Source organism: Centruroides sculpturatus, unplaced genomic scaffold (assembly GCF_000671375.1).
Source record: "Centruroides sculpturatus isolate CEXI.00-Female unplaced genomic scaffold, Cexi_2.0 scaffold36, whole genome shotgun sequence".
Lineage (NCBI taxonomy): Eukaryota > Metazoa > Arthropoda > Arachnida > Scorpiones > Buthidae > Centruroides > Centruroides sculpturatus.
This window is the reverse complement of record NW_019384384.1, coordinates 1,195,869-1,208,116: the sequence shown is the minus strand read 5'-3', so window position 1 is coordinate 1,208,116 and position 12,248 is coordinate 1,195,869. Positions and strand designations below refer to the sequence as shown.

At 27.6% G+C, this 12,248-nt stretch overlaps 1 protein-coding gene across 1 annotated transcript in view; it reads right to left on the bottom strand.

Annotated features, from left to right (window-relative positions):
- Nucleotides 1–12,248, bottom strand: part of LOC111618003 (protein Wnt-7b-like) — a 98,623-nt gene that overhangs the window by 39,496 nt on the left and 46,879 nt on the right. The window contains exon 2 of the mRNA XM_023359419.1: nucleotides 7,835–8,061. Within this exon, the coding sequence (XP_023215187.1) occupies nucleotides 7,835–8,061 (227 nt within the window). The remainder of the gene's footprint in view (nucleotides 1–7,834; nucleotides 8,062–12,248) is intronic.

The following is a 12,248-nucleotide window of genomic DNA, read 5'->3' as shown; positions in this document are numbered from 1 at the left end:
TATATACTGTATATTAATTTATATATTACTTGCTTTTATGGATCTAAGTTGAATCCTACCTGAATCTAGATTTGCATTTCAATAATAAATTATATTACATTTAAATAAATGTAAAATAATACTAAACAAATACTTCTATGTTTTACTCGTCCGTAAAAACTTCAAGGCGTTTTATACAATTTTAGTTTATTATGTAATATCATAACTTAATACTCTTAATACGACTATTAATCATGAAATTTAAGCAGGTGTAGAAGAGAATATAAGAAGCAAAAATAAATTATTTTATTGAAATATTAAAGGATAAACAAAATAAGATATAAACTTAAGATTTTTTTATATTAAGTTATTCGAGTATAATTATAAAATTCTCTGAGGCAATAGAAGAATATGACAAGCATAGAAAACGTAAAAAAAAAAAAACAAGTAATGATTGGTTTTTTTTACTGGACTGATGTTTTGCCTTTCTGAAAGGTTGATTAATAAACTCATATTCTGCACTTCTTTTAAATGAAGACAAAAAAATTATAGGGTTCTATAATTTGTTTTGCTTACGTTATTTAAAAAAAAAATACAGAATAAGATTTTATCACTTAAACTTTTAGATAGATAAAATATCCGAAAGGCAATTATAGTATTTCGTATTATACGAGATTTTTTTCTTTTTCAAAGTAATATTTTCGTGATCTTGTATTTCTGATTTTGTGTTTTATCATATAGAGACTTAAAGAATAGAGAACAATGCTTACATGTAGGCTAATCATTTTTACTCAGACATCTGAAATAAATTTATATATAGGCCTACTGTATACCACGGTTTCGCAGCCTAAAAACTGCACGCCAACATTAAATGTAAAGGTAGTAGTAACCTTACGTACGCCGCTCAGAGGGATCCTTCCTTTCTCTTCTTTTTATCTCCTCGCCTTCCTTCTTCCCTCTCCTTCCGCCGGCTAAACACTTTGTACGGCCGCTGTCTTTCAAATATACAGTATATATGTGTATGTCTGTATATATGTAAACATTGACTCTAATTAATAAGTTATTTAAAGCTTATCTCAGATACAAAATTAATTTTTCAAAATCGTGCCCATCATTGAACACTAGTAAGTAATTGATCGCGGGTTCGCGCCTGACCAACAGTCTAGCCACGGAGGGTTTTACAGATTTTCTTCGTGTGTCTAAAACCTAAATAGAGGACAGTTTAACATAGAAAGTTCTTCCGGGCAGTTAGTTGCCTTAGCCTATTAATCAATTAATTTTGAAAATCATCGAAAACAGATCCACAAAATAAAATTAATCAACAATAAAAAGACATAATCCAAATTTTATAATCTGACTTAAAGTTTGTTAATTTAATTTTAGACATTTTATTTATCTATTGTAAGATTCACAACTTTGTATAGAAATTCCTACAAACTATGCCATCAACTTATACTGTAAAATAGAAAAGAACGAAAACAATTTAACTATATTTGAAAAAAAAACAATTTTGATTAATAATCTTTGAATAATAATATTTTCAAAAATACCTATGAAACTATCACATTATAACCCATTTTAATCTGTGATATAAAGTGAAGTTGGTGATATAAAATATATAAGATGAAATTTTCTAATATAAAATATTAATAAGACAGAATAATAATAATTACAGATTCAAATTTTTTATAACTATTAAATTAAAAAGTTTCATAGTTATATAATTACAATTATTAATATAGTTACATAATTATTATAATAATTTAATTAAAGAATTTAGTTAAATAACAATTAACTTTTGCAAACTTTTGAATTTATTATTTTAATAGGTAACGATAATTTAAAAACAAAAGTTTAATATCTTAATATAATGACAGTTTCTTTACTTTCATGAGCCAAAAATACTAATGACTTCAATCTTTCTATCCGCCTGTTTTTCATTGTTTGGCCAGGCCCACAACTGGGATGAGCCAGGACCAGATATATCCGGGAGAAACCATTTCCTGAAAAGTTTTTAAGGTTTATTACCGTGATTCGAACCTTATTCCTCCAGTTCGAATCCTCAAAGGCCTCAACTTACAGAACAGTAAGCTGAGGCCTTTGCCATCTTGACCATCCGGCCATTGATTGATTGAATCGATTAATGCATAAATATAAATTTATTATTATTATTTAGATAACTCAAATATTTATCACAAACATTTTGAATTTGAAAATAAATAATAATGTCACGTTTTATCTTATATAATACGATATGAAGATATATTTTCGCATCTCACTAAACTCATTTTTAAATGCTTATCTTCGTTGTAATTTTTCTCACAAAACCAAAGTTTCTTGCTGGTTGGGAAAAAACACTATTAAATTGAAAACACTCACTAATTGAACCGCGTATAACCTAAGAGAAAACTTACTAGTTGTGTTGCTTCTATGTGTTATGGTTCCTTTTTAAAGTAATCCTTAATATTCTTAAAATATCAGATATATATTATATATCATATATTATATAATATATGATATATAATATATATCTGATATTTTAAGAATATTAAGGATTACTTTAAAAAGGAACCATAACACATAGAAGCAACACAACTNCCAATTATATATATATATATATATATATATTAGACAAGTATTGTTCTGTTTAAGTCTATAATTATATAAAATGTATTACCAAGACATAAAAATTACAGGCTTATACCAAGAAAATAATACTTATCGTCATGATATAATCACATTTACAGTCATTAATACTTAAACTTTTTTATATTATTTTACAAATCAAGCGTTAGTCATTATCTATAAAAGTTACGAAATTTTACGAAGTTATTTAAATTTTGCTATAAATAATTGTATAATTAACAACACATATATGATTTTTTTACATAGATTAAACTGTTAAAATTATGAATTGTATTATAGAACTTCTTTTTCTAATACATCTGGCTTAGGACAATAAATTAAAGTCGAGTAAATGGTTATTTTAATTACTGTTTTAGTTTTATTCAACATTCGTTCCTGTGAAATTACATTATAGTAAATAAAATTAATATATAATATTAATATAATATTAATACCAAGTTCTAATAGGCTACAAGAAGAGACAGATTAGAAACCTTATGTATAGGATTATAAAACTTGCTTTATGCCTAATTAAATTGATTAATTATTCCTTCTTATTCTTTAATATGAATCCTAAATAAAGAAATTTAAATATTTTTATCTTTATTTTTAACGATATTCCTCGACCACTTTCGAAGCCTCAAATTATTGAACACTGTCCTAAATAAATTCAGTCAAAATTGGCGCGACTCCCTTTGAAATTCTGCTGTTATGGGTTAAAAAGTTAATAATAAATCAGTTTTCTTTTGGAATTTTTAAATCGAGTTTTACGTTTATTTGTAATCTATTCTATGCCATTGAAAAAAAGGAAACTCTAGGAGGTGCCGCACCACCCCATCAATTGCAGTCTGGCCAAATACGGACTACTCTGTATCTAAATACTATTATCTACCCCGATAATTTCTTTAAAGTAATAATTATTGTTCTGACAGAGATGGAGTGAGGCCAAAGATCAAAAGTCAAATATCAGGAAGTCATGAATGTTCATGTGTACACTTATTTTATATATTAAACCTACATTCTCGGCCTTATATGCCTTTCGCTTTCTCTTTTCAACCTTTCATTAGATTCAAAGACCCACTTCGTATAAGCCTAGAAGAGAACTGTTTGTGTGAGAATGAGGTGCGCCCATTTTGGATCCTCCTGAATAATTTCTTGAGGACGATCATTTCTCTTTCAGTTTACCGAATGATCGAGACCACCCGGACCGATTAGACTTCTAAATTGAAAAACTCCCATAAGGTCTTTCGTTTCAATTAAAATCTGCATATTCTAACTTGTAAATGAAAGAGTATAACATTCTTGTAGTTTAAATGTCATAGAATCACAATGATGCCTTAGACCACCGCCATAAAAATTGCCTTAAGCCGATTTTCATCTTCTAAATCGCATGCTTTACGTATTTAAAAATTATTTTCATAAAGATTCTTTAAAATAATAATAAATTTATTTAATAATTATTAAATTAATTAATTTTTGTATTTACTAACTTCAAAATATTCTTTAAAATTATATTTTTCAAATTGATGTTAACGATTTTAAATGAATCAATTAAATTTTAATATTTATGATATAAAAATGCGCATAATAAATAAAAAATGACTAATGTATTTAGACTGTTACCTTTTCCGATGAACAATAAATTTAGGAATAACATTAAATTAGCATTAAGTTCCTATTGTTAATAGGAGAATTCTTAGGTTATAAAACCGTCAACACACTTGTTGCAGTTTGTCACTTGAAGAAGACATTATCTTTTATCTGCAAAGGAGGAGCTACTCAAAATGACTCATAACTAGAAGAAATGTAAGCATTATTATTGTTCCTTTTACAACTTATTTCATTTGAAGACGAATGATAATATTTTTATATAAAAACTAAGAAGCGAGGGAGAAATTTTTGATTATGATATACTCCGCAAGGAAAGATGGAGGATAATCTTGAATTTAATATGTTGTAATTCTCAACACTATTGTTTATCCGTTTTTCCCTTTTTTATAGAATAAACACGACACCAGGAGACAACTTCTGAACCTTTATTTAACAAGTCGTTGAAGTATCTTATCAACAAAAATTTGTCCTTTTTTGATTCCTCCTTTCTAACATTACCGGTCATTATAAATCAACGTATCCTAATTATGTCATCCGTCCAGAAGTTAAAACTATTCGCAAATACACAGGAATTATTTTCAGAGAATTTTGTGATGACTGAAGAGAAAAAAAATGTTGGGTGCAATTTTACGTCATCAAAGACACCTTCACTCCCTTGCCGTCAACAATCGTCAGATACAAATGAATCCCTCTTCCCATAGACTACTAATATAATACTTGAATGCTCTCCAAAATACATTTCTACCTTAAGGCCTTTCAATAAAAAAGCAAAAAGTTTCAACACCACTTCTTTAAAACAAATACAAAAAATTCCCTGAAATTTTTTAAAAATATTCTTTAATTTTATGACCCTAAGTTATAATTTATCAGAAAAATTTGAGTTTAATATTTTAATTATATTAAAAATTCGAAAATGATTAGCTGTTTAAATAAGCGGCATTATATTCAATAACAGAACAAACTCGAGTAAACCGACCTACACAATATAATTAATTTTCATAATGAGTTGATTATTTAGTACTGATCATTTATAATTTCTTTATAAACAGCCCGAAGATACTAGGCCTACTTCTTAAATAGGATAACTCATTTATTATTTGTTTAACATCACTTATCTGATATCATTAGTTAGAACCAATGGGTATTCTGATGACACGATTGATTACTTTTCTATTTTCTTTATCTGATGGAAATTTTTAAAAAAAATATTTATTAAGAATTTTTCCACCTAAATAATAAAATAGGATATTAATTTATTGTTAAAATTTAGAAAATATAATAAAAGTTTGTATAAGTATATATACTGGTATTACGTTTAAAAAATGATTGTTTTGTATTTAGTTTTGTTTCGATTACAATTACTAAATTTTCAAAAACTTGTTCAATACATTCGTTTACACTTGGTATAATTATTGTACAAACATAAATTTTCCATTTACAAACAAATTTAGAATAAACGAGTGGTTGCGTATGAATGATACATTCGATGCTGTAATTTATAGCTTTACATCTGTGCATGATAAATTTCATAGCTCGTCAAAATGTTTAAAACCTGTTTTCCTTATTGGTGATTTATTGAAGCGCAGTTTAATCAGAAGGAACTCGTGCTATTTCCCCAATTTGAGTGATGCCTCGATCTTCTTAATAACTTACATCTGACAGGCCTCGCAGGCACTAGACGTTCGAAGCACATTCTACAACTGTGGCCACCGCTTAGACCGATGCCGAACGAATTTCTTTCGAGTTTGAAAATTCCAGAACGTAGCGCCGAAGGTAGTGGACACATCGTTAACACCCCGCTGGCCGAATTGCTTCTCGCCATCAGATAGAGTCGCTGGATGCCACCAGCACTCTGCCCGTTTAGCAAGTCGGAGGTGACTTATGTCTTGTCCTAGATAAGTCTAATCGCGGGCGGTGTACCAAGAGAATGACCGAGATGCTCCATATCAGATTTATGAGACAAAAGCACGAAGCTCTTCTCTCTGTGCATAGTTCCTGTAAATAACCCCCACTCATTGCTTAATTAACTGAGAAGATATCCTGATCAAACCAATGCCATACGTTAGATATTCATAAAAATTTTTTTTTATCGACTTATGTTTTTATGCTGATTTAAACATATTCTATTCAAGTTTTATTATTATAAGAACATAATTACAGAATTAATGTAAACGGTGCCTAACTAGGCAGGGGAAACGGATGCGCAGGCACAGGGCCGGGAACAAAGGGGGCCTCGAAATGGAACTGACAAAAAATTTCCGAGTGTTCTATAATAAATTCTCGTTTGTAAAGATGTGTGAATGCTCTTGTATATTTCTTGTGCACAGAAAAATTATTTATACACAATCGTTTTATAACTATTTCCCCCAAAAATAAAAGGGCTGGAAAATAAAATTTTGCACAGGGCAAATGAAAAGCTAGTTGCGATACTGAATGCAAACATAATAACATAAGCTTCTTTTATTATAAAAATAATAATAATAGATTTATACGATAGATCCTATATAAAATGTTACATAACTAAAACATATAAGAAATAATATTAAAATAAGTCTGGATCACTGTTTTTTATTATCCTTTTAAGCTTCCTCTTATTGGTAAAATACTCACGAAATCTTTGCAATATTATTACTTATAGAATCGAATTTAATTCTAACTGAAAATTTTATCTAATTTACTCGTTGTTAAATGAGACAGACTCTTAGCCTATAGATTTAGCAAATACAGATCTATAATATATCTATGAATCATTTCTGTAAGATAGGCCTACGTTACATCACAGCCTTATCAATTACTTGTATTAAATCTTTTAAATATTCAGTTACACTAGATGTTTCTTGCTACAAGTAAGATCTTCAAATCAACAAGCACAGTTACATGTATACTTACTTGCTTGTATCGTTACATAATTCAAGTGTAAGTGGTTTAAAATTAGACAAATAAAATCTGAACTGAAACTGAATAATTTTTAAAAAATATGTACTGTACAGTAAGTGAAATAATTATATAAGTTAAGTAATAGAAATAGAATTTCTAATCTTTTCATTGAAGCGTAATGGATTTTGTGACTTTTTCTCGACGTTTTACCACACAAATATGGTTCGATATAGTTATATCGAACCATATTTGATGGTAAAACTATTAACAAATCACTTAGAATCGTATTAATAAGTAGAATAAACGTGAAAATTGAATTAAAAATCGTTTCGGTCACCGAGTAATCCGAACAACATCAAAAAATGTAAAATCTTCTATTAAAAACTTAAACTTTTACCTCTATTTTCAGAAAATTTAAGACTTGTTTTTGCTTAAATTTTCTGAAAATAGAGGTAAAAGTTTAAGTTTTTGATAGAAGATTTTACATTTTTTAATGCTGTTCGGATTACTCGGTGACCGAAACAAACCCAAATTTTTAAAGTTCAAAGTATTAAAAATGAAATGATATAAGATTGACTTAGAAGTTATTCTATCTTAATTTGTTTACTTAATTTATTAACATACCATTTATTTACAGATTATACAAATAAAATTATATCGTTTGCGTAATTTAAATGAAAATTATAATTAAATAGAATATATTTTAAAAAATTGAATGAAATAGTTATGGCGTAAAATTTACCCACGACGATCACGTGACCAAAGACGGCGTCACTTCCTATGTTGGTACAATTCCATCTACGATGCCTGAATTGCCTTTGGCATTCGACCACGCCCATTCTTACGCCATCGCCGATAGCCACGATAGTATCCGGCCGGATGTGGCACATTTTTCTTTGCACCTTAGTCAGTCCGGGGATGTTGTTGCAGATGATCTCGGCGCTAAATGCCACCGCTGTCGAAAAAGTCCTTGAAAAAAAAAAATACACAATAAAATTTTATTTTCTTATAATTGAATAAATTCATAATTTTATCTTAATATATTTAAATAAGTTTTTACTGTTTTAATTTAAAAAGTTCTCTAGGATAAAAGTATAAATGCATAAAAGTAATCTTAATTATTTATTTTATGCATTTATAATACTAAATGACGATATACAAGGTTCATCCGGATCAAACTGCAACATAATCCTGTAAAAATGTATATGTATTAAGTTTATTTAACCTATGAATATAAAAGTTTATTTCATAAATTGTAGATATTAGCGATTCTCCCATAATTTTAGATCTTATTGGAAATTTTAAAAACTAATTACAACGTCACGCATTAATATTAATTCAAATAATTAGAATTAAAGAAATAAATATATATAATTATATATTAAATTCAGTTGCATTAGATTGAGACGAACCGATTGCATTATCCTATATTCTAATTTTATTTAAGACCATGATGTGATTGAAAATACATCGTAAACAACTCGCAGTTTTTCTAATTATAACTTATAATTTTCCCTAGTCTTAGATTCTACATATATTTTTAGAAAGAAAGAAACATAACTTGAAGTAGAAATACAAATATCTAACCGACAATTAAAATAAAATCCATCTTGAAAATGTTTATTAAATCCATATCTAGTAGACTTAACATTAAAAACTTTCTTAATTGCTAATGGAAATAATTAGACATTTTATCCTAATATTATTTTAATAAATTACTATCTTTCATAAGGAAAAGTAAAATTAGATACTGCAGTTAACGCTATTTTATCGTGCTAAAGTCTGTCGTTGTCATATTTCTGTGGTTCCAATACATTCGATGATTGATGGGATCTCATAGTCTAAATCTTATAGCCATCAATCATCACTAAATTTCTAGCAACAACAAATGCTTCAACTCTCAGAATTCGAAGCGCATCTAATTGAACAGATTTCAGCCTGAAAGAATTTTTAGTGAAATGAATAGTCTTGGTTGCCGTTCAAGAAAAACATGTGAGGCTCTTGTCTCTTCTTCTCCCAACACATGTCTTTTGTACTTTGATCCAGCCGACCGAAAGGGCCGAGGCGCCAATTGTCGCCCCCTATGACAGGCAAAAGATGCTCGATCTATGCGAATTAGTGTCATTAGAGGCGTTGGTTTTTAATTAAGGGGCCATCCATGACACCTCGACGACCACACCCCGTCCTGTTAAGTGTCACCTGTCGCGAGTGTCTCTTTGAAAAAATTTCTGTGCTAATGCTAAATTATCTCCACATTGAGGAATTTTTAAAATTTGGAATTAAAAAGTAGCAATTCTTTCAGAAATTTAGGATTTAATAAACACTTGTGCAGACCTACCATTAACAATATAATATATAGGCCTATGGGATCGAACGATAACTTTAATTAGTAAAATCGCAATATCAAAATGCTTTCATCGATCTAATTTAAAATTAAAATGCATCTATTTATTATTCATTTAANTTGCAATATAAATAAATTAATTATTAGCACAAAAATCAATCTTATACTATTTTTGTAATATTTGGATTTAATTTTATATTTTCAATCATATTTTAGTTTAGTACTCATTATGTTATACTTGGATATGGCAGTGAATCATTTGAGATCTAACTATCAACAATATGATCTGATTCATTAATGGATAAGAAGACAAAGGATTATAATAAAAATTGCTAAATAATTATTATAAAGAATTATAAAATAATGTAAAAAGTATCCATTAATATTATATTATTGTTAATTAATAAAATAGATAGACTTTTAAAGCATTAATTGTTATTCTTGTTTAGAAAGATATTACAAAAAATGTATATTTTGTTTTAGTTTTGAATAGCTTTTATATTTATTGTAAAGTATTAATAACATAATTTAAGAACTGCTATTGACTCTATTCAATAAGTAACTTACTCTTGGTTTCTAGTCTAATTTTAATGTAATTATTTAACATATTACAGGTCCCAAAAAATGGCAATTTCAGGTTGTTTAAGACAAAAATTTTTAAATTAGTAATTAAACCAACAACAGAATCCATGACAACAGTCAGTTTTTGATGGCCAATTTATAAGTGAATCACATCATTCTATTTTTGTTTTAATTTATTTAAATTATTTTTAGAAAATGAAACACAAGCTTAACTGATACATAGTTTTACCATTGCCAATATCATGTAGCAAACTTGTTTTTGCATTTTAATGGACAAAATAAATTAGAATCAGATCTAAAAAAATTCCAGATCTTTACAAAAGATACGGCATTTTACCGATAATTCAAAAATATTTTCCTTATTCAATATGACTAATATTCTATAGTGGACCTATTATGTTACAAATTTCGAGATATACAAGATTCATTGTTATCGAAACATGCAATTTATTCTTTTCTTATTGCTAGGGGCTTTTCCATTAGTAGTATAACGTTCGACGTGTTAACTGAAGAAGTATCTCAAGCGCGATCTTCCTCACCTTTGCAGATAGCTCAATATATCAGTAGTAGGCGTGTCGAAGGCTGTCAATATCGTACCGAGATTGAGATATCAAGATATTTTGGCAGACTTTGCAACTGTCCAACTAAATGATCTGATAAAATGAGACGATAAAAAAAAATAATATGCGAAAAGTAAAAATAAAACTTGAATCTAGATCGATTCTTTTCAGCAAAAGAAAACACACTATTCTTTAAATTTTGGCATTTTTTGAGCGTATCTCCAAAGTTAAAAACTGCTCAATTTTTAACAGTGTCTTCAACAATAATCTAATGAGAGTGCTTTTTTTCCCTTATTAAAAAATATATTTTTGTAAGTTAGATGTAACTGTCCAAAAATTCGAATTGTGTGTGTGTTTTATAGGATTTTAACTGATCCCTTAAAGCAATTGGTCGGATACGTAGATGACCTATAATTTGCACGTCTCTAAGCAGACCTGGTGCCATGATGTATGGCATAGTGCTGCACCCGGAGGGTCTCTCGGTTACGATCGAAAAGTTCTTCTTCCTCCTCTCATCTCCCAAAGCACTTGTGACATAAGTGACATTCATAAATTACCCTTTGTTATCACGCATGCAAGTCCGAATAGTTTCGAATTAATTAACATATTTTATAAGAGAATAAGAAATCGATCCATTGAAAATATGAACATTGATTAACAATATTACTCTTGTTTTTTTTTACAAATATATTAAATGAATTGTGATTAAAAGTAAAATATTATTGTAAAGCAAGTAAAAATTTATATTGAAACTTAAAGAATTTTACAAATGTGTTTATAAATCATTTTACTATTTGATTAAATTAATATTATGCCTAATTGATGTTAATAAAACTTAATATACAATGTTATTTATAAAATATAAAGTTACAAAAAAAGGCGATTAAAGTTAACATTTTTGAAGAAAAATATGAAGTAAGCTTCGTCATGAATATTTAAACTATGAAAGAATGTTGTTATTCCAGTTTAAAATACATTTTAAACGATTAATGCTTAGAAAATTATTTTTAAATAAAATGGATCCAAATAACACTCATTAGTTTATGATAATTTCATTTAATAAATTAAATTTGTAACTAACGTAAGTGAAGTAAATTAAATGAATAATTATTATGATTTTTTTAACATAAATTTTAACAAATTCAATTAATAACGTTGTCTTTTCATTCTCATTGTTAAAAAAAGAAAAGATTCGACGATGAAATTATATCATTATGTATTAAATCGCTCATAGATTCAGTCACATTAATCACATCAATATTTCATGTCAAAGTCTAATAAGAATATAGCCTAAATTTTGACTGAATTTCTATTAGGTTTTGACATGATATATTAATATAATTTTTGAAGATAAATAACTAAGTAAAAAAAAGAATTAAGTCAATTTTTTTGAATAAATATCATTTACTTGAAATAGATCCTGAAAAGTTTACTAAACACGAGATCTGGATGCATGATAATAACGAATTTGACAGATTAATTATGAAAATTAATAATTTTATTTAGATTAAATGATATATTTTTATAATAAATTAAAATTTTCTTTTGTACAAATAAATTTAAAATACTCAAATTTCATCTAATAATAAATAAAAATAAATATTTTGCGTAATAATTCAAGTAAGCTACTAGAAGTTACTTCATAATCTATATTTATCAGGAAAAAATGC